The 23,173-nt window shown below is 50.0% G+C and overlaps 1 protein-coding gene and 4 non-coding genes across 6 annotated transcripts in view; 3 read left to right on the top strand and 2 right to left on the bottom strand.

Annotated features, from left to right (window-relative positions):
* The window catches only part of LOC123764267 (ileal sodium/bile acid cotransporter), a 28,220-nt gene extending 5,073 nt beyond the window's left edge, over positions 1-23,147 (bottom strand). Inside the window, exons 1-5 of one of the 2 annotated variants that reach the window (XM_045751827.2) lie at positions 23,008-23,147; positions 5,240-5,634; positions 4,094-4,252; positions 3,002-3,145; positions 1,317-1,523 (exon numbers count right to left, since the gene is read on the bottom strand). In XM_045751827.2, the coding sequence (XP_045607783.2) occupies positions 1,317-1,523; positions 3,002-3,145; positions 4,094-4,252; positions 5,240-5,317 (588 nt within the window). In that variant the 5' untranslated portion in view covers positions 5,318-5,634; positions 23,008-23,147. The remainder of the gene's footprint in view (positions 1-1,316; positions 1,524-3,001; positions 3,146-4,093; positions 4,253-5,239; positions 5,635-23,007) is intronic. The other variant, XM_069315722.1, reaches the window with a different exon arrangement.
* Positions 7,821-7,938, top strand: LOC138358313 (small nucleolar RNA SNORA69). Its single transcript, XR_011225319.1, has one exon. It is a non-coding gene; the product is annotated as a small nucleolar RNA SNORA69 (small nucleolar RNA).
* Positions 7,947-8,064, top strand: LOC138358311 (small nucleolar RNA SNORA69). Its single transcript, XR_011225317.1, has one exon. It is a non-coding gene; the product is annotated as a small nucleolar RNA SNORA69 (small nucleolar RNA).
* Positions 7,993-8,110, bottom strand: LOC138358314 (small nucleolar RNA SNORA69). The gene has a single exon (XR_011225320.1). It is a non-coding gene; the product is annotated as a small nucleolar RNA SNORA69 (small nucleolar RNA).
* LOC138358312 (small nucleolar RNA SNORA69) lies at positions 8,087-8,204 on the top strand. The gene has a single exon (XR_011225318.1). It is a non-coding gene; the product is annotated as a small nucleolar RNA SNORA69 (small nucleolar RNA).
* Positions 23,148-23,173: the final 26 nt, after the last annotated feature.

Genomic DNA, 23,173 nt, shown 5'->3' on the forward strand with positions numbered 1-23,173 from the left:
ACAAACGTGGCCACACATTTACAATGCTAACCAGCATATATACATTTTCTTATGTCCTCCATAGACAGGGTTAGAGATCAGTTAAACATATAGTTCAGGGATTTATTGAACAATCAGGTTGTGGCAGGACGTGGGCGAGTCCAGCGTATCCTCTGCCGGCCGGTGACACAAGCTGAAGGGACTTTATCAGAAGACAAAGATTTAGACACAATGGTCATTTCAGTGTGGTAAGCCTCACGACCCAGCTTTGTAGGGAGGCTCCTTGGGTAGTTGTCATGGTGTTGGGCACTCTTGTTGCCTACTTGCTTGCTTCCCTCCAAGTCTCCGGCTACACATACCTTGTTCTCCTCCTCAGTTCTCTTTCTTTTTCCTACTATTATAGTTGACCATTGCAGCCACGTCAGTCATCCTGGCGACTATTAAGAAGACAACTTGACCGTCAATCTTTGCTTCATCATCTACCGCTCGCTATAAAGTGATCTTTGTCTTAACGCAGTAACAGTTCAGTTCCTGAATAAAAGCAAGAACACGCCTTTTACCCGAGGCAGTATTTCCTGGAGGCACACGTGGTTGCAGCATCACAACAAATTAAGTAATTAGTTGCAGCATACCAGGCCATAGTAAGTTGACCAGACCACACACTAGAAGGTGAAGGGACGACGACGTTTCGGTCCGTCCTGGACCATTTTCAAGTCGATCGACTTGAGAATGGTCCAGGACGGACCGAAACGTCGTCGTCCCTTCACCTTCTAGCGTGTGGTCTGGTCAACATACTTTAGCCACGTTATTGTGACTCATCGCCTGCATACCAGCCCATCACTGGGCATACTACTCCATTATTGGTTGAAGGTTTGTCTGGTCGAACCTGTGCAACAGCTACAGTCCACAGGTGTCTGGTCGAACCTGTGCAACAGCTACAGTCCACAGGTGTCTGGTCGAACCTGTACAACATCTACAGTCCGCAGCGGTAGAAAAGGCACCACTTTACCATCTTTGGGTTGTGTTGTGGGTAACGCAAGCCCTAGCTCCAGTGTGATGGAATTTCTTGTTCGTGCTTAATGAAAGCTCCAGTAGCTAAAGATGAAACGACCAAAAGCCTATATGTAACAGAGACCGTGAGAGAAAGTACTCAAGCTACAGAACATGGTACAAGAAGGTACTCCTGCTCCAGGAACATGGCATACAAGTTCAACTGCTATCTTGGGTGCTACATAGCCTTCCCGGTTTGGTGCCTTCTATTGATACTTACTTACTCAACTGCTATCTTGGCTGTAAGGCCTGGTGATGAGAGAAGGGGGGAAGGGGGAGCGTCTCACCAGAGGCATGAAGACGTACTGGCAGATGATGCCCACAGCGGGTCCCACCGGCCTCTGGAAGATCCTTTTGATCACTTGGAAGTCGAGGGTGGCGCCCATGGTGACGTACACGATGGACACCAGGATGCCGATGATGAGCGTGAAGAGGTCGGTGAGCTGCTGGTAGGAGAGCAGCACCGACATGTCCACCACGCTCCTCCCCACCACCTGTCACCCGGGGGAAAAAAGACTCTCTGTATTTACTATTTGTGCCTGCAGGATCGAATTGTTTAGCTCTTGGACCTCGCCTTTCTCTCCGTCGGTTGTCTGCGAGTCACTCCTAGTGCATTCTGATACACGCACTTATGCTCGCGCACACAAACACACACACACACACACACACACACACACACACACACACACACACACACACACACACACACACACACACACACACACACACACACACACACACTTTTTTGGCGTCAGAGTAGTTAATAAATGGAATGCATTAGGCAGTGATGTGGTGGAGGCAGACTCCATACACAGTTTCAAATGTAGATATGATAGAGCCCAATAGGCTCAGGAACCTGCACACCAGTTGATTGACAGTTGAGAGGCGGGACCAAAGAGCCGGAGCTCAACCCCCGCAAACACAACTAGGCGAGTACAGACACACACACACACACACACACAGTGAACCATCACCACAGTCACCCGCTCGGGTAATGCTGCCAAGGTCGACCAGTTACATCCTGTCAGGTATGAATGGTTCGTTAATAACCTTCATTGTTCTGGATGGTGGTGTGGGGGGGGGAGGTGTACACACACCTGAATTCACTCGCCTAATCGTGCTTGTTGGGTCGAGCCAGGCTCCCAACCCCGCCTTACACACATCCTGATAATGAAAGGATTCGGTTCCCACGTTTTTCTTATCATATTTGCATTTAAATTGTATATTGAGTTGGAGGTTGGTACGAGTGACCACGTGCCCAGCAGAGGTGTACCCGAGTGACCACGTGCCAAGCAGAGGTGTACCAGAGTGACCACGTGCCAAGCAGAGGTGTACCAGAGTGACCACGTGCACAGCAGAGGTGTACCCGAGTGACCACGTGCCCAGCAGAGGTGTACCCGAGTGACCACGTGCCCAGCAGAGGTGTATTAGTGACCACGTGCCCAGCAGAGGTGTACCAGAGTGACCACGTGCCCAGCAGAGGTGTACGAGTGACCATGTGCCCAGCAGAGGTGTACCAGAGTGACCACGTGCCCAGCAGAGGTGTACGAGTGACCACGTGCCCAGCAGAGGTGTACCCGAGTGACCACGTGCCCAGCAGAGGTGTACGAGTGACCACGTGCCCAGCAGAGGTGTACCAGAGTGACCACGTGCCCAGCAGAGGTGTACGAGTGACCACGTGCCCAGCAGAGGTGTACCAGAGTGACCACGTGCCCAGCAGAGGTGTACCAGAGTGACCACGTGCCCAGCAGAGGTGTACGAGTGACCACGTGCCCAGCAGAGGTGTACGAGTGACCACGTGCCCAGCAGAGGTGTACGAGTGACCACGTGCCCAGCAGAGGTGTACGAGTGACCACGTGCCCAGCAGAGGTGTACCAGCATAACCTCCTCACTGGTAAACGTGTGGCGTCAGAATAAACGTCAAATGGTTTATTTGTAGCGTAGTTTAGTGTGTCGGGGAGGCTGGGCTTACCACCTGCAGGTCGTCGTAGAGGGTGACGTAGATCTTGTTGTAGCCGATGAAGAGAGCCGAGACGGTGATGTTGCCGGTGTAGGTGAAGTTGTCAGTCTGGGAGCCAGCCACCACCTCCCCCACTGACACCACCGCGCCAACAACCTGTCGCACACAGTCACGGATTATAACAACATTTACTTTACTCCGTTACCTTAGTAACTCTCAAGAGGCCAGTTATCCTTTAGAAGATCCAAATGATCATTATCTTTAATACTGGCAACACTCCATGTAAGCTAACACAATGGCAAGCAAGTTCATCTGACACCATCAAGACAGTTCAGGATCCAACCCCAAGATCTCTCTATTAACTCAATTTATTTAATTTAAATTACATATATACATACTACCCAACACTTTAACATTTACTTCATATTACTGTATATGTTTTTGAGCATTTCAAGCGGGCCAGGAGGCTCGAACCCTGGCCATCAAGATGGCAGGTACGCACTTAAATCCACTACACCATACTCAGAGCCCCTTAGATTTAAGAGCCCCAAAATTTAAGTGCGTACCTGCCATCTTGATGGCCATGGTTCGAGTCTCCTGGTGGGTGTGAGTGTCTAAAGTTCTATACAGTACTTCAAACTTGTGGTTTAAAAGCAAGCCAGTGCATATATATATATATATATATATATATATATATATATATATATATATATATATATATATATATATATATATATATATATATATATATATATATATATATATTAGTATATTTTGGTAGCAGTCTTTCCTGTAGACATATATTATTAAATATGACCGAAAAAGCGTAATGTACGAAAGATTGAGAAAATTCGTGTTAGAATTATTAATCTTACTTTTTCGGTCATATTTAATAATATATATATATATATATATATATATATATATATATATATATATATATATATATATATATATATATATATATATATATATATATATATATATATATTGTTATATGCTGTTATGAGAGAACATGGGTGAGTTTGTATCGTCAAGATAGAAAATAAGACGAAGAGCAAGAGAAGGAAATACCTGGCAAGCCGTTGTTACCGGGGAACATACCTGGTCGTGGACGGAGGCGGTGACGGAGGTGACGGAGGGGAGGTCACAGTACCAGGTGAGGGTGTGGTTGGTGCCCTCTACCACCTGCAGCAGGGCTGAAGGTACCACCACCACCACCACCTCCTCGCTCCTCTCATCAGCCACACTTAGGTCCTCCACCTGCACCAGATTTCAACATATTTATCCCGTGTACATATTTATCAAGCAAGAGTGTGATGGTGCCACATTTTCACACATAGTGACGGAAATTCACATAATATATGTAGATATAGGTAGCAGAGAACTTTCCATCGTTTAACACCTAAAAATAAGTAGCTATATCAGGAACTGCGGGTGTACAGAATGGCAAGTAGCAGCTGGCGGAGCAGGGTTATCTTGAGGTTATCTTGAGATGATTTCGGGGCTTTAGTGTCCCCGCGGCCCGGTCCTCGACCAGGCCTCCACCCCCAGGAAGCAGCCCGTGACAGCTGACTAACACCCAGGTACCTATTTACTGCTAGGTAACAGGGGCATTCAGGGTGAAAGAAACTTTGCCCATTTATTTCTGCCTCGTGCAGGAATCGAACCCTGCATGTTATCCACCAGGCTACGAGACCCCCTAACAGGGTGGGCAGCCTCTGAACAGTTTTATTAATTACAGTATTTTTAAGCTGCATCTCTTATGACCCCATCCCTGCCCTTGTGTGACACTGCACAATAGAAAGTTGTATTTATATATTCGTACATTGAAACGTGTATACAGTCTAATGTAGTAATGTAGTTGATTGTATATATATATATATATATAATATATATATATATATATATATATATATATATATATATATATATATATATATATATATATAATATATATATATATATATATATATATATATATATATATATATATATATATATATATATATATATATATATATATATATATATATGTGTGTGTGTTTGTGTGTGTTTGTGTGTGTGTGTGTGTGCTTCAGTCTACAGTTTAGACCTATTGTCTTGTGTATGACCCTCTGTCCTGTGTGACAGTCAACACCAGCATTATCCTCACTAATAAGACCAAATTGAATTCCTCAGATTAGGCAAATTGTACATTAATTTTTGTCAATAAAGATGTTAATAATAATACTAATGGAAGGTACTGACTGGGGGCTGGAGAGTGAGGGCGCTGGTGGCCAGCAGCACGAGCACCCAGCACACGAGGGAGACACAACCACACACCATCTTACAACTGCCCTTCACGGTCTTCTCACTCTCATTAGTTTCAGCTCACGTCTTGAAGATTTTGTTTATTTGATCCTGTCGTAGATGAGTGTAAGAGTAAAGTTTACTGTGGGAGGTATTACGTGCCGTATACTTGATACACACTCCATCAGTGACCCCTTCGTGCGAAGATCACAAGAATCACAGTTGTGGCCTCGTATGTTTTTCACACATTTTTCATGTTTCTTTTACAGACTAATATGTCATCTGGCAGTGTATTTTGAACGTTATAGAGATGACAGCTTAATTGTTGGATCTTGTTTCGGGTTTTGCCTTGTCTGAAAAAAAAGAAACCATCAATTTTCATCATCTTTATATTTCATCGCCTTCAGAAACTTGAACAAAGGGCTTTTAGATCACTGTATACCGCCGATGTGAGGCCAGTCTTAGAGTACGCGGCCCGTCGTGAAGCCCCAAGCCTTGCTACACTGTACCTTTTCATCTTACCTGATATGTTAGATTAGGGACCTGCCCGAGCGTGTTAGTGGCTTTGCTTGAAGGTAAAAATACCAGTCTTATGTAATCTCACCAACCCAGTGTAGCTTGCAAGTAAATTATTATTATTATTATTATTATTAAATCAAATTTGGCAGGACCTTCGCGATCTTGATGTATAATTTCCTGAAGAACAAGAACAATGCCTGAGGAGGGTGGCAGCGTTACACCAAGTGTTGGTGACACTGTGCTACGCGTCACTGCTGCACATGAGCCGTGTGTGTGTGTGTGTGTGTGTGTGTGTGTGTGTGTGTGTGTGTGTGTGTGTGTGTGTGTGTGTGTGTGTGTGTGTGTGTGTGTGTGTGTGTATGTGTGTGTGTGTGTGCTGTGCACCGCTGACCTCAACAACACACACACAAAGGTAGATGATAAAGACACTCCGGATGTAAATACAGGCCATGGTGTGACCTTGAGAGAAGAGAATATCACGTTCAAAGATTCTCAGATGAACACACACATTTGTACAGTGGTCTACGTCCTCGACTCACAATCTAGGATCCCATCTTTGATTCCCAGACAGGACAGAAATGGTTGGGGGAGTTTACTTTCATCCGATGTTCCTGTCCACCCAGGAGTTAGGCAATTGTTGTGGGTTGCATTCTTGGGAGGGTCAGTAGTTGACCTCGGGAGGACTTTGATAAAATAAAGTAGAGGCTTTACACTCTTCCCATTACCAGAGATAATAAAGGTTCACTGTTATGGACTGTGCGTGGCGTGATAGGTCGCCCACCTACTTACTAACGCAAGTGCGCTCGAGTGTGTTAGTAAAGTCACTCTGGTGACGTTACCCATCTCCGTCACTGGTGACGTTACCCATCTCCGTCACTGGTGACGTTACCCATCTCCGTCACTGGTGACTTTCGCTTTGTTGTCCAAAGGGTTTGGAAAGGATGGAGGAGGTAGAGAGATGGGGAGATGAAATTCTGGAAGAGGATGCGGGTGTAGAGAGAGAGGAGGTTTGAAAGTTGGGTGGCCTGTCCACCGTGGGTTGACATGTGTGTGTGTGTGTCGTTTGTTTGGGTGTGTGGTATGTTGGGTTGTCAGTGCATTGACTGGGGGGCAAGTGTTTGTGTCCTAGCTGGTGTCTGGAAGCCCTAGAGCCGATGCAGTTGGCTGCAGGAGATTAATCTTAGCAACATCAGTGTGGTTACACTTTATATTTATTTTCCTTCAATAATATTTATTTTTCTTCAATAGGTATAGATGGGGTCCGGGAAGGGCCACTCATCTGGGTCGTCTGACAGGCCACTTAGTATTTGAGGTCACGGGAAGGCTTGATTATGGATGTGTCTGATCACTTTTTGTCGGAGAGTGATTCTTGTGGTTGTGTATGGTGGTTGATGGATCTCATGGTCGCTGGTGGTGTTTACTGCTTCGTGGGGATCTTCGGGGTCTGGGACATACACGTGCTTCATGCGGTACAGGTGCCTTCTGGCCAGGTAGCTGAGCATCACGTTGGCATCTTGTTGATTGTCTCATGGATTTGGTCTGTTCTTACCCTGTCCGCCAGCGACGGGCCCTCCGCAAAGCGAAGTGCTTTATTTTGTACCCTTTGGAGCTTCAGCATGTTGGTTTTGTTGGTAAGGTTCAGGGAGGGGGGATCACTGGTGACGTTACCCACCTTCACCACTCTGGTACTGACCTCAGCCATCACCTGCTCTACTTCATGTATTATGCGTCTCTCACCATCCCGGCGGGAGAGCTTACCGAAGGACATATATGGTCTAGGAACTGAAGCTCGGTAATTTACAGTTTTAATGTCATTAATTCCTGATAAAGTTACAAGGGTAGTGATCTACTTACAGTACCGTAGTTACAGTACTGTAGTTACAGTACCGTAGTTACAGTACTGTAGTTACAGTACTGTAGTTACAGTACTGTAGTTACAGTACTGTAGTTACAGTACTGTAGTTACAGTACTGTAGTTACAGTACTGTAGTTACAGTACTGTAGTTACAGTACTGTAGTTACAGTACTGTAGTTACAGTACTGTAGTTACAGTACTGTAGTTACAGTACTGTAGTTACAGTACCGTAGTTACAGTACTGTAGTTACAGTACTGTAGTTACAGTACTGTAGTTACAGTACCGTAGTTACAGTACTGTAGTTACAGTACTGTAGTTACAGTACTGTAGTTACAGTACTGTAACTACAGTACTGTAGTTACAGTACTGTAGTTACAGTACTGTAGTTACAGTACTGTAGTTACAGTACTGTAGTTACAGTACTGTAACTACAGTACTGTAGTTACAGTACTGTAGTTACAGTACTGTAGTTACAGTACTGTAGTTACAGTACTGTAGTTACAGTACTGTAGTTACAGTACTGTAGTTACAGTACTGTAGTTACAGTACTGTAGTTACAGTACTGTAGTCACAGTACTGTAGTTACAGTACTGTAGTTACAGTACTGTAGTTACAGTACTGTAGTTACAGTACTGTAGTTACAGTACTGTAGTTACAGTACTGTAGTTACAGTACTGTAGTTACAGTACTGTAGTTACAGTACTGTAGTTACAGTACTGTAGTTACAGTACTGTAGTTACAGTACTGTAGTCACAGTACTGTAGTTACAGTACTGTAGTTACAGTACTGTAGTTACAGTACTGTAGTTACAGTACTGTAGTTACAGTACTGTAGTTACAGTACTGTAGTTACAGTACTGTAGTCACAGTACTGTAGTTACAGTACTGTAGTTACAGTACTGTAGTTACAGTACTGTAGTTACAGTACTGTAGTTACAGTACTGTAGTTACAGTACTGTAGTTACAGTACTGTAGTTACAGTACTGTAGTCACAGTACTGTAGTTACAGTACTGTAGTTACAGTACTGTAGTTACAGTACTGTAGTTACAGTACTGTAGTCACAGTACTGTAGTTACAGTACTGTAACTACAGTACTGTAGTTACAGTACTGTAGTTACAGTACTGTAGTTACAGTACTGTAGTTACAGTACTGTAGTTACAGTACCGTAGTTACAGTACCGTAGTTACAGTACCGTAGTTACAGTACCGTAGTTACAGTACCGTAGTTACAGTACTGTAGTTACAGTACCGTAGTTACAGTACCGTAGTTACAGTACTGTAGTTACAGTACTGTAGTTACAGTACTGTAGTTACAGTACCGTAGTTACAGTACTGTAGTTACAGTACCGTAGTTACAGTACCGTAGTTACAGTACTGTAGTTACAGTACTGTAGTTACAGTACTGTAGTTACAGTACTGTAGTTACAGTACTGTAGTTACAGTACTGTAGTTACAGTACCGTAGTTACAGTACTGTAGTTACAGTACTGTAGTTACAGTACCGTAGTTACAGTACTGTAGTTACAGTACCGTAGTTACAGTACTGTAGTTACAGTACTGTAGTTACAGTACTGTAGTTACAGTACTGTAGTTACAGTACCGTAGTTACAGTACTGTAGTTACAGTACTGTAGTTACAGTACCGTAGTTACAGTACCGTAGTTACAGTACTGTAGTTACAGTACTGTAGTTACAGTACTGTAGTTACAGTACCGTAGTTACAGTACTGTAGTTACAGTACTGTAGTTACAGTACTGTAGTTACAGTACTGTAGTTACAGTACATGGTCATGACATAAGGATGACTAGTAAAGATTGTAGTGAAGGTCAGCCCTCTCGATCTGCACGTGAGATACAATGACGAGAGTTTCTTCTTTAAACGCTTGAATGCAAACGTTCTAAGAGCGGCCCGAGGCGGTCTAAGCGACCCGAGGCGGTCTAAGCGACCCGAGGCGGTCTAAGCGGCCCGAGGCGGTCTAAGCAGCCCGAGGCGGTCTAAGCGGCCCGAGGCGGTCTAAGCCAGTAGCCTCAAACGTTATTTGAGTAATGTCAAATGTTCCGACAGCGTTTTGAGAACCCTTGAGAGTGGCCAGAGCGTCTTGAGAGCATTCTAAGAGCCACCCCACCCCAGCTCACAACTCCAGACTCATCAATAACAATGTTTTTTTCTCTTCGCACCACCCCAAGTGGTATCAAAATACCTGCCAAGGCACGACCATATGCGGGCGCTCGCTCCTCCATACAGTAAACACGAGGGAATGTTGGAAGTAAATAAATAAATAATAAATAAATAAATAAATAAATAAATGTTTATTCAGGTAAGATACATACATACAAGAGATTTTAGAAAAATTGATGGATATATAGATAGAGCTAGTACATACAATGCCTAAAGCCACTATTACGCAAAGCGTTTCGGGCAGGAAAAATATTAATGACTAAAACTTAATACTAATTGAGTATAAAGAATAAAATGTGTTGAGAACAAATAAAAATTAAGATAAAAAAGGGGGGAACATGGCTGAAAAAGCAGCACAAATACAATTAGGTCGACAAACAGCGTTGTTTAAAAATCAGACATGAGTTGACAATAGAGGGGTAAGGTAAGGTAGGGAAGTAACAGTGTGTTTACGTTGTTGACCAGACCACACACTAGAAGGTGAAGGGACAACGACGTTTCGGTCCGTCCTGGACCATTCTCAAGTCGATTGTGAGAAACGTCGTCGTCCCTTCACCTTCTAGTGTGTGGTCTCGTCAACATACTTTAGCCACGTTATTGTGACTCATCGCCTACGTGGGTTTACGTTCTTTGGCTGACCAAGCTTGGGATCACTCCGGCTGCTAGTACCTGCAGGTCACCCAGCTTCCTACACCATACTTTCCTCCTACTTTATTGGTCTTATTATTTTGTACATGATCTCACGTTACAGCCCCGCTCCTGTGCCAGGTAAGTCCACTACGGGCTCACCATAGCCCCTGCTACTTGGAACTTTTTGTTCCCAGTACCTGAATCTATAACAACAACAACATGGTCATGATAATCTGTGGAACGAATGATTTAGTTGTGTAATAACAGAGATCCGTACGTCTGTGTGCTGAGTGGAGACCCGTGCACTCATACATTTTCCTGTATGTCTTTTCAAAAATGTATGATCGGTGAGTGAATGCGCTGATAGGTATAAAAGAAGCGTCATCAATGCATATGTAGGTTGCGCTATACGCACATGCTCATCTTGGCAGCTCTCTCACCAGGAACTCAATCAAGTTACGGGCTCACCATAGCCCGTGCTACATGTAACTTTGTTCCAGGTAGCGAATCTTTAACAACAAAAACAACCAGGAACTTGAACGAATCCGCCAGTGTTGTGAACAACGCTTACACCAATACAGAATTCGACGAAATCGTAAATAATAGCCTAGGCCACCATCTGTCTGAGGATAATCAGGCCCCAGGGGTGGAAAATCGGCCTCCAAGAGAAAACATTGTAGTGTATTATATAAAAAAAACTTTCACTCAGTCATACAAGAAGGATGAGAAGGTGATACGAGACATAATTGACAGGTATTGCAAACCTTGCAGTGAAAAGGAAAGGAGTCGTCCTGTCATTTATTATAACAATTCTCGTACATCTTCCCTCATGAGAAATAACATCGCTGCCTCCTTGACAACCTGAGGTGCACTAATGTAGTGTGTCAATACAAATTGCAGCTATGGAGACTTTGTACTCCAAAATATATGCTACATTGGACATACCACAAATACATTGAGTAGACGTCTTACACTTCATTTGCAAGACGGAGGTATTAACCAACATCATCTTTAATCGCCAAGATATAGTGAAAGATACGACAATAATGACACGCACCGACGATTGCAGAAGGCTTCATACGCTTGAGGCTGTGGTCATTTGGGAGCTACACCAGTGATCAACTTCCAGATGAATTCAGCATCGAGCATACAACTGTTCGATGGTCCTCCATTGACCCAGAGTGTCGCGTGAAATACTGAGTCGGCAACTCTGCTTCTGTGTTTCAGAGGCAAGTAGTAAAGTGGTGGCTGGTGGTCCCTGGTGGTGGCTGGTGGTGACTGGTGGTCCCTGGTGGTGGCTGGTGGTCCCTGGTGGTGGCTGGTGGTCCATGATGGTCCCTGGTGGTGGCTGGTGGTCCATGATGGTCCCTGGTGGTGGCTGGTGGTCCATGATGGTCCCTGGTGGTGGCTGGTGGTCCATGATGGTCCCTGGTGGTGGCTGGTGGTCCCTGGTGGTGGCTGGTGGTCCATGATGGTCCCTGGTGGTGGCTGGTGGTGACTGGTGGTCCCTGGTGGTGGCTGGTGGTCCATGATGGTCCCTGGTGGTGGCTGGTGGTCCATGATGGTCCCTGGTGGTGGCTGGTGGTCCATGATGGTCCCTGGTGGTGGCTGGTGGTCCATGATGGTACCTGGTGGTGGCTGGTGGTGGCTGGTGGTCCATGATGGTCCCTGGTGGTGGCTGGTGGTCCATGATGGTCCCTGGTGGTGGCTGGTGGTCCCTGGTGGTGGCTGGTGGTCCATGATGGTCCCTGGTGGTGGCTGGTGGTCCCTGGTGGTGGCTGGTGGTCCCTGGTGGTGGCTGGTGGTCCATGATGGTCCCTGGTGGTGGCTGGTGGTCCATGATGGTCCCTGGTGGTGGCTGGTGGTCCCTGGTGGTGGCTGGTGGTGACTGGTGGTCCCTGGTGGTGGCTGGTGGTCCCTGGTGGTGACTGGTGGTCCCTGCTGGTGGTCCCTAGTGGTGGCTGGTTGTCCCTGGTGGTGGCTGGTGGTCCATGATGGTCCCTGGTGGTGGCTGGTGGTCCCTGGTGGTCCCTGGTGGTGGCTGGTGGTGACTGGTGGTCCCTGGTGGTGACTGGTGGTCCCTGGTGGTGGCTGGTGGTCCCTGGTGGTGACTGGTGGTCCCTGCTGGTGGTCCATGGTGGTCCCTGGTGGTGGCTGGTGGTCCCTGGTGGTGGCTGGTGGTCCCTGGTGGTGGCTGGTGGTCCCTGGTGGTGGCTGGTGGTCCCTGGTGGTGGCTGGTGGTGACTGGTGGTCCCTGGTGGTGGCTGGTGGTCCATGGTGGTGGCTGGTGGTCCCTGGTGGTGGCTGGTGGTCCCTGGTGGTGGCTGGTGGTCCCGGGTGGTGGCTGGTGGTCCCTGATGGTGGCTGGTGGTCCATGGTGGTGGCTGGTGGTCCCTGGTGGTGGTTGGTGGTCCCTGGTGGTGGCTGGTGGTCCCTGGTGGTGGTTGGTGGTCCATGGTGGTGGCGGGTGGTCCCTGGTGGTGGTTGGTGGTCCCTGGTGGTGGTTGGTGGTCCCTGGTGGTGGTTGGTGGTCCCTGGTGGTGGCTGGTGGTCCCTGGTGGTGGCTGGTGGTCCCTGGTGATGGTTGGTGGTCCCTGGTGGTGGCTGGTGGTCCCTGGTGGTGGTTGGTAGTCCCTGGTGGTAGCTGGTGGTCCCTGGTGGTGGTTGGTAGTCCCTGGTGGTGGCTGGTGGTCCCTGGTGGAGGCAGGTGGTCTCTGGTGGTGGTGGCTGGTGGTGGCTGGTGGTCCCTGGTGGTGGCTGGTGGTCCCTGGTGGTGGTTGGTGGTCCCTGGTTTTGGCTGGTGGTCCCTGGTGGTGGTTGGTAGTCCCTGGTGGTAGCTGGTGGTCCCTGGTGGTGGTTGGTAGTCCCTGGTGGTGGCTGGTGGTCCCTGGTGGAGGCAGGTGGTCTCTGGTGGTGGTGGCTGGTGGTGGCTGGTGGTCCCTGGTGGTGGTTGGTAGTCCCTGGTGGTAGCTGGTGGTCGCTGGTGGTCCCTGGTGGTGGTTGGTAGTCCCTGGTGGTAGCTGGTGGTCCCTGGTGGTGGTTGGTAGTCCCTGGTGGTGGCTGGAGGTCCCTGGTGGTGGCTGGTGGTCCCTGGTGGTGGCTGGTGGTCCCTGGTGGTGGCTGGTGGTCCCTGGTGGTCCCTGGTGGTGGTGGCTGGTGGTCCCTGGTGGTGGCTGGTAGTCCCTGGTGGTGGCTGGTGGTCCCTGGTGGTGGCTGGTAGTCCCTGGGGGTGGCTGGTGGTCCCTGGTGGTGGCTGGTGGTCCCTGGTGGTGGTGGCTGGTGGTCCCTGGTGGTGGTGGCAGGGGATCCCTGGTGGTGGCTGGTGGTCCCTGGTGGTGGTGACTGGTGGTCCCTGGTGGTGGTGGCTGGTGGTCCCTGGTGGTGGTGACTGGTGGTCCCTGGTGGTCCCGGGTGGCGGCTGGTGGTCCCTGGTGGTGGCTGGTAGTCCCTGGTGGTGGCTGGTGGTCCCTGGGGTTGGCTGGTGGTCCCTGGGGGTGGCTGGTGGTCCCTGGTGGTGGCTGGTGGTCCCTGGTGGTGGCTGGTGGTCCCTGGTGGTGGTGACTGGTGGTCCCTGGTGGTGGTGGCTGGTGGTCCCTGGTGGTGGTGACTGGTGGTCCCTGGTGGTGGTGGCTGGTGGTCCCTGGTGGTGGCTGGTGGTCCCTGGTGGTGGCTGGTGGTCCCTGGTGGTGGTGGCTGGTGGTCCCTGGTGGTGGTGGCAGGGGATCCCTGGTGGTGGTGGCAGGGGATCCCTGGTGGTGGCTGGTGGTCCCTGGTGGTGGTGACTGGTGGTCCCTGGTGGTGGTGGCTGGTGGTCCCTGGTGGTGGTGACTGGTGGTCCCTGGTGGTGGTGGCTGGTGGTCCCTGGTGGTGGCTGGTGGTCCCTGGTGGTGGCTGGTGGTCCCTGGTGGTGGCTGGTGGTCCCTGGTGGTGGTGGCTGGTGGTCCCTGGTGGTGGTGGCTGGTGGTCCCTGGTGGTGGTGGCAGGGGATCCCTGGTGGTGGCTGGTGGTCCCTGGTGGTGGCTGGTGGTCCCTGGTGGTGGCTGGTGGTCCCTGGATGTTTCTCTAATACAGAAGCATTTTCTCACAAACAACCCCATCATGGCAAAGATGTTGACTTTCTTCTTTCGTGTAAACCAAATGAGGAGTGTAAGAAGAATAACGTACAGGAGACTGATAATGATAACAGTGAAAATGGCAAAAGATGTGTTACGGCTGCTTCTAATTCAAATTTTCAAACTGGAAACCCCGTTGAAAAGCAGAGGTGCAACAGGTACTCTGAGAGAGAACTCTATCAACAACTGTTGATAGAGTTCATACAACTGCCAACTAACTGCCAACTGCCAACAAACTGGCAGCTAACTGCCAACAAACTCACCCTTAACATTGACAAAACTTTCTATATTCTGTTTGGCAATAAATCCTCTAATCAAATAAATCTCAAAATAAACAATACCCAAATTTGTAACAAATTAGATGGCAAATTCCTTGGCATTCTCATTGACCACAAGCTGAATTTCCAGGGACACATTCTAAACATATCTAAAAAAGTTTCAAAAACTGTGGGCATTCTTTCTAAGATCAGATATTATGTACCACGCCCTGTCCTGGTGACTCTCTATTACTCCCTTATCTATCCATATCTCAACTATGGTATTTGTGCTTGGGGCTCTACTACCCAAAATCATTTACGTCCTCTAATTACTCAACACAAAGCTGCTATTAGGACAATATCCAATTCTGGCCCCAGACATCACTCGGTACCCCTATTCAAATCCCTGAATATGTTAGACATTAAGTCACTGCACATTCTCTCATGTGTATTATACATATATAAAACGCTAAACTATAATGCCAATCCTGATCTTAAAAGCTTCATAGAAGGTTGTAACAGAACCCATGAGCACCACACCAGAAATAAATACAGTTTTGATATTCCTAGAGTACGACTTAATCAAACCAGAAATGCTCTGCAAATCAAGGGGCCCAGAATGTGGAATGACCTTCCCAACCATGTTAAAGACTGTACCTCTCTCAACCAGTTTAAGATAAAAACTAAACACTACCTAATAAATTCCCTGTAACCTACCTCACTCCTCTATTGTCAACCCATGTCCGTTATTTTCTTTTTTTTTAATCAACACTGTTTGTCAACCTATTGTATTTGTGCTGCTTTTTCAGTCATGTTCCCCCTTTTTTTTTTTTTTATCTTTATTTGTATTTGTTCTCAACACTTTTTATTCTTTATGCTCAATTAGTATTAAGTTCTAGATATTAATGTTTTTCTTGCCCGAAACGCATTGCGTAATAGTGGCTTTAGGCATTGTATGTACTAGCTCTATCTATATATCAATCCATTAATGTAACATCACTTGTATGTATATACCTTACCTGAATAAACATCTGAATCTGAATCTGAATCTGAAACTGTTCGATGGTCCTCCATTAACCCAGAGTGTCGCGTGAAATACTGAGTCGGCAACTCTGCTTCTGTGTTTCAGAGGCAAGTAGTAAAGTGGTGGCTGGTGGTCCCTGGTGGTGGCTGGTGGTGACTGGTGGACCCTGGTGGTGGCTGGTGGTCCCTGGTGGTCCATGATGGTCCCTGGTGGTGGCTGGTGGTCCATGATGGTCCCTGGTGGTGGCTGGTGGTCCATGATGGTCCCTGGTGGTGGCTGGTGGTCCCTGGTGGTGGCTGGTGGTCCATGATGGTCCCTGGTGGTGGCTGGTGGTGACTGGTGGTCCCTGGTGGTGGCTGGTGGTCCATGATGGTCCCTGGTGGTGGCTGGTGGTCCATGATGGTCCCTGGTGGTGGCTGGTGGTCCATGATGGTCCCTGGTGGTGGCTGGTGGTCCATGATGGTCCCTGGTGGTGGCTGGTGGTCCATGATGGTCCCTGGTGGTGGCTGGTGGTCCATGATGGTCCCTGGTGGTGGCTGGTGGTCCCTGGTGGTGGCTGGTGGTCCATGATGGTCCCTGGTGGTGGCTGGTGGTCCATGATGGTCCCTGGTGGTGGCTGGTGGTCCATGATGGTCCCTGGTGGTGTCTGGTGGTCCCTGGTGGTGGCTGGTGGTCCATGATGGTCCCTGGTGGTGGCTGGTGGTCCCTGGTGGTGGCTGGTGGTGGCTGGTGGTCCCTGGTGGTGGCTGGTGGTCCATGATGGTCCCTGGTGGTGGCTGGTGGTCCCTGGTGGTGGCTGGTGGTGACTGGTGGTCCCTGGTGGTGGCTGGTGGTCCCTGGTGGTGACTGGTGGTCCCTGCTGGTGGTCCATGGTGGTCCCTGGTGGTGGCTGGTGGTCCCTGGTGGTGGCTGGTGGTCCATGATGGTCCCTGGTGGTGGCTGGTGGTCCCTGGTGGTCCCTGGTGGTGGCTGGTGGTGACTGGTGGTCCCTGGTGGTGACTGGTGGTCCCTGGTGGTGGCTGGTGGTCCCTGGTGGTGACTGGTGGTCCCTGCTGGTGGTCCATGGTGGTCCCTGGTGGTGGCTGGTGGTCCCTGGTGGTGGCTGGTGGTCCCTGGTGGTGGCTGGTGGTCCCTGGTGGTGGCTGGTGGTCCCTGGTGGTGGCTGGTGGTGACTGGTGGTCCCTGGTGGTGGCTGGTGGTCCATGGTGGTGGCTGGTGGTCCCTGGTGGTGGCTGGTGGTCCCTGGTGGTGGCTGGTGGTCCCGGGTGGTGGCTGGTGGTCCCTGATGGTGGCTGGTGGTCCATGGTGGTGGCTGGTGGTCCCTGGTGGTGGTTGGTGGTCCCTGGTGGTGGCTGGTGGTCCCTGGTGGTGGTTGGTGGTCCATGGTGGTGGCGGGTGGTCCCTGGTGGTGGTTGGTGGTCCCTGGTGGTGGTTGGTGGTCCCTGGTGGTGGTTGGTGGTCCCTGGTGGTGGCTGGTGGTCCCTGGTGGTGGCTGGTGGTCCCTGGTGGTGGTTGGTGGTCCCTGGTGGTGGCTGGTGGTCCTTGGTGGTGGTTGGTAGTCCCTGGTGGTAGCTGATGGTCCCTGGTGGTGGTTGGTAGTCCCTGGTGGTGGCTGGTGGTCCCTGGTGGAGGCAGGTGGTCTCTGGTGGTGGTGCTGGTGGTGGCTGGTGGTCCCTGGTGGTGGCTGGTGGTCCCTGGTGGTGGTTGGTGGTCCCTGGTGGTGGCTGGTGGTCCCTGGTGGTGGTTGGTAGTCCCTGGTGGTAGCTGGTGGTCCCTGGTGGTGGTTGGTAGTCCCTGGTGGTGGCTGGTGGTCCCTGGTGGAGGCAGGTGGTCTCTGGTGGTGGTGGCTGGTGGTGGCTGGTGGTGGCTGGTGGTCCCTGGTGGTGGTTGGTAGTCCCTGGTGGTAGCTGGTGGTCGCTGGTGGTCCCTGGTGGTGGTTGGTAGTCCCTGGTGGTAGCTGGTGGTCCCTGGTGGTGGTTGGTAGTCCCTGGTGGTGGCTGGAGGTCCCTGGTGGTGGCTGGTGGTGGCTGGTGGTCCCTGGTGGTGGCTGGTGGTCCCTGGTGGTGGCTGGCGGTCCCTGGTGGTCCCTGGTGGTGGTGGCTGGTGGTCCCTGGTGGTGGCTGGTAGTCCCTGGTGGTGGCTGGTGGTCCCTGGTGGTGGCTGGTAGTCCCTGGGGGTGGCTGGTGGTCCCTGGTGGTGGCTGGTGGTCCCTGGTGGTGGTGGCTGGTGGTCCCTGGTGGTGGTGGCAGGGGATCCCTGGTGGTGGCTGGTGGTCCCTGGTGGTGGTGACTGGTGGTCCCTGGTGGTGGTGGCTGGTGGTCCCTGGTGGTGGTGACTGGTGGTCCCTGGTGGTCCCGGGTGGCGGCTGGTGGTCCCTGGTGGTGGCTGGTAGTCCCTGGTGGTGGCTGGTGGTCCCTGGGGTTGGCTGGTGGTCCCTGGGGGTGGCTGGTGGTCCCTGGTGGTGGCTGGTGGTCCCTGGTGGTGGCTGGTGGTCCCTGGTGGTGGTGACTGGTGGTCCCTGGTGGTGGTGGCTGGTGGTCCCTGGTGGTGGTGACTGGTGGTCCCTGGTGGTGGTGGCTGGTGGTCCCTGGTGGTGGCTGGTGGTCCCTGGTGGTGGCTGGTGGTCCCTGGTGGTGGTGGCTGGTGGTCCCTGGTGGTGGTGGCAGGGGATCCCTGGTGGTGGCTGGTGGTCCCTGGTGGTGGTGACTGGTGGTCCCTGGTGGTGGTGGCTGGTGGTCCCTGGTGGTGGTGACTGGTGGTCCCTGGTGGTGGTGGCTGGTGGTCCCTGGTGGTGGCTGGTGGTCCCTGGTGGTGGCTGGTGGTCCCTGGTGGTGGCTGGTGGTCCCTGGTGGTGGTGGCTGGTGGTCCCTGGTGGTGGTGGCAGGGGATCCCTGGTGGTGGCTGGTGGTCCCTGGTGGTGGCTGGTGGTCCCTGGTGGTGGCTGGTGGTCCCTGGTGGTGGTGGCTGGTGGTCCCTGGTGGTGGTGGCTGGTGGTCCCTGGTGGTGGCTGGTGGTCCCTGGTGGTGGCTGGTGGTCCCTGGTGGTGGCTGGTGGTCCCTGGGGGTGGCAGGGGATCTCTGGTGGTGGCTGGTGGTCCCTGGTGGTGGCTGGTGGTCCCTGGTGGTGGCTGGTGGTCCCTGGTGGTGGCTGGTGGTCCCTGGTGGTGGCTGGTGGTCCCTGGTGGTGGCTGGTGGTCCCTGGTGGTGGCTGGTGGTCCCTGGTGGTGGCTGGTGGTCCCTGGTGGTGGCTGGTGGTCCCTGGATGTTTCTCTAATACAGAAGCATTTTCTCACAAACAACCCCATCATGGCAAAGATGTTGACTTTCTTCTTTCGTGTAAACCAAATGAGGAGTGTAAGAAGAATAACATACAGGAGACTGATAATGATAACAGTGAAAATGGCAAAAGATGTGTTACGGCTGCTTCTAATTCAAATTTTCAAACTGGAAACCCCGTTGAAAAGCAGAGGTGCAACAGGTACTCTGAGAGAGAACTCTTATCAACATCAGAGGCCCGAGACTGTTCAACTCGCTTCCACTACACATAAGGGGCATAACTGGCCGACCCCTCACAGTGTTCAAGAGAGAACTGGATAAGCACCTCCAAAGGATACCTGATCAACCAGGCTGTGACTCATACGTCAGGCTGTGAGCAGCGCGTCCAACAGCCTGGTTGATCAGTCCAGCAACCAGGAGGCCTGGTCGACGACCGGGCCGCGGGGACGCTAAGCCCCGGAAGCACCTCAAGGTAACCTCAAGGTAAGGTGGATCCATGTGCAATTCAGAAAGTACTGGTGCTTTGAGATCTAATTTGTATCCCTGCTCAGGTGTTTGGACTGAAGAAATGAAAGGAAACCTATCCATGGTTAGACTTTAGGGATGATAAACTTGGGTGTAAAGTATGTGCAAATATAAGCAATGTAACACTTTTCACTTCTAAGGGTTTTTGACTATCAAGTGAGTGGCAGATGTACCAAGTATGCTATTATGGAACAGGTCCAACTACACGCTTGAAGTCTCTCACAACAAAAATAGTTGGTCATAAAGTATGGAAAGTTTACACTGCTGCTTTACGTGTTGAAAATGTTGCTAGTGACGATGTTCTTGGAAAATTGTGTGACGCCATGAATGCTTCGCATCCCAACACAACTTGTTCAATTTTGCGCTCTGCATATTATTTAGCTCAGACTGACAGACCATACTATGAACGGAGCATAAGGTCATTGCGTGGACTAAGAGAGAAACCTGGCACTAGAACTTTAGAAGCTCAAAAGACAATTAAAAAGGTCAAGTTTGGAGGAATTACCATAAGAAGCAACGAGAAAATTGTCTCCACTAATTATGAACAGTTTCTTACTAGTCTTGTGAACACTTTGCAGCGCCAAATCAAGGTCACCTTATGTTCACGACAACATCCATGAAAGCCTCTCAAACCTCTGAACCTCAAAGTGGGTATAAATTACTGCTAAGTGAAATGTGTGTCCTTGAAAATGACTAATGGCGGCTGGCCTGATGAAATACCACCTAATTACGGAGAAGCTGAAATATTATCTCTATGTAAGAGGTTTAATCTTTCTTCTTACTGGGCAGTAAATGCCTTTAGAGACTGTGTGGAGGATCCTGGACGCCGCCTCCCCCAAGATGTACACCCATGTGTGGAGGATCCTGGACGCCGCCTCCCCCAAGATGTACACCCATGTGTGGAGGATCCTGGACGCCGCCTCCCCCAAGATGTACACCCATGTGTGGAGGATCCTGGACGCCGCCTCCCCCAAGATGTACACCCATGTGTGGAGGATCCTGGACGCCGCCTCCCCCAAGATGTACACCCATGTGTGGAGGATCCTGGACGCCGCCTCCCCCAAGATGTACACCCATGTGTGGAGGATCCTGGACGCCGCCTCCCCCAAGATGTACACCCATTACCGAGTTGTTGACAAGTTATTGTCATTAGTACTGTTAGTACTGCTGAGTGTGAGAGGTCCTCCCCCAAGATGTACACCCATGTGTGGAGGATCCTGGACGCCGCCTCCCCCAAGATGTACACCCATTACCGAGCTGTTGACAAGTTATTGTCATTAGTACTGTTAGTACTGCTGAGTGTGAGAGGGGATTAACTCACATAAACCAGGCTATAATACCACCACGCTCAAGGGTACTCATACATTATGTATCATTATCTTTGTTACACTACATGAACCTGCTCTACTTCAGTGGCATCCTGAGCCTTATATCATGGCTACGGTGCTATGCTCTACTTCAGTGGCATCCTGAGCCTTATATCATGGCTACGGTGCTATGCTCTACTTCAGTGGCATCCTGAGCCTTATATCATGGCTACGGTGCTATGCTCTACTTCAATGGCATCCTGAGCCATATATCATGGTTGTGGTGCCACAGATCCTGAGTCATATATCATGACTGTGGTGCCACAGATCCTGAGTCATATATCATGACTGTGGTGCCACAGATCCTGAGCCATATATCATGGCTGTGGTGCCACAGATCCTGAGCCATATATCATGACTGTGGTGCCACAGATCCTGAGCCATATATCATGGCTGTGGTGCCACAGATCCTGAGCCATATATCATGGCTGTGGTGCCACAGATCCTGAGCCATATATCATGGCTGTGGTGCTACAGATCCTGAGCCATATATCATGACTGTGGTGCCACAGATCCTGAGCCATATATCATGACTGTGGTGCCACAGATCCTGAGTCATATATCATGACTGTGGTGCCACAGATCCTGAGCCATATATCATGGCTGTGGTGCCACAGATCCTGAGCCATATATCATGACTGTGGTGCCACAGATCCTGAGCCATATATCATGGCTGTGGTGCCACAGATCCTGAGCCATATATCATGGCTGTGGTGCCACAGATCCTGAGCCATATATCATGGCTGTGGTGCTACAGATCCTGAGCCATATATCATGGCTGTGGTGCCACAGATCCTGAGCCATATATCATGGTTACGGTGCCACAGAACCTGAGCCATATATCATGGTTACGGTGCTACAGATCCTGAGCCATATATCATGACTGGTGCCACAGATCCTGAGCCATATATCATGACTGTGGTGCCACAGATCCTGAGCCATATATCATGACTGTGGTGCCACAGATCCTGAGCCATATATCATGACTGTGGTACCACAGATCTTGAGCCATATATCATGACTGTGGTGCCACAGATCCTGAGCCATATATCATGACTGTGGTACCACAGAACCTGAGCCATATATCATGGCTGTGGTACCACAGAACCTGAGCCATATATCATGGCTGTGGTGCCACAGATCCTGAGCCATATATCATGACTGTGGTACCACAGAACCTGAGCCATATATCATGACTGTGGTACCACAGATCCTGAGCCATATATCATGACTGTGGTGCCACAGATCCTGAGCCATATATCATGACTGTGGTACCACAGAACCTGAGCCATATATCATGGCTGTGGTACCACAGATCTTGAGCCATATATCATGACTGTGGTGCCACAGATCCTGAGCCATATATCATGACTGTGGTGCCACAGATCCTGAGCCATATATCATGACTGTGGTGCCACAGAACCTGAGCCATATATCATGACTGTGGTGCCACAGATCCTGAGCCATATATCATGGCTGTGGTGCCACAGATCCTGAGCCATATATCATGACTGTGGTGCCACAGATCCTGAGCCATATATCATGGCTGTGGTGCCACAGATCCTGAGCCATATATCATGGCTGTGGTGCCACAGATCAACAGGTGCCATCACCAGGACAAGTGTTGCTTCACACCCCAGAAAACACCTCACACCTGGCCCTTCGTGGACACTTGTGAAACTTCTCTCTGGTTGTATTTTGTGAGCACTAAGTGTTTTAACTTCTTACATTGATAAATACACGATTAGTGTTTTTTCTTTATTTGTTTGATAATTATATTTTATGATAATTAGTGAGTACAAACACGAAATACATAATCGCGTGACATATATAGAAACAGGATAGGAAATGCTAGGCTTTTGCTAGGCACACCACAGCTCTGGCACCTATAAAATTGGCACTTCACCGCCCCTGGTCATACTGTCAAAGCAAAGTGAAACATGGGGGAGGAGAATATTACAGTTATGGCGGAAGAGAAGACTCACGTGTGTGTGTAGGTGGGAGAGGACGCCGCAACAGGACTCCACAGGGCGGCACCACAGCTAGTACTGAGGCCGCCAGGAGAGTGGCTGTGGCAGAGGCTACCTCACCACTCTACCATTACACTTCCCTCTCTCCTCCACCACTGTCACCCATCTCACCGCTGTCACC

This window comes from Procambarus clarkii, chromosome 82 (genome assembly GCF_040958095.1).
Source record: "Procambarus clarkii isolate CNS0578487 chromosome 82, FALCON_Pclarkii_2.0, whole genome shotgun sequence".
Taxonomy (NCBI): Eukaryota; Metazoa; Arthropoda; class Malacostraca; order Decapoda; family Cambaridae; genus Procambarus; species Procambarus clarkii.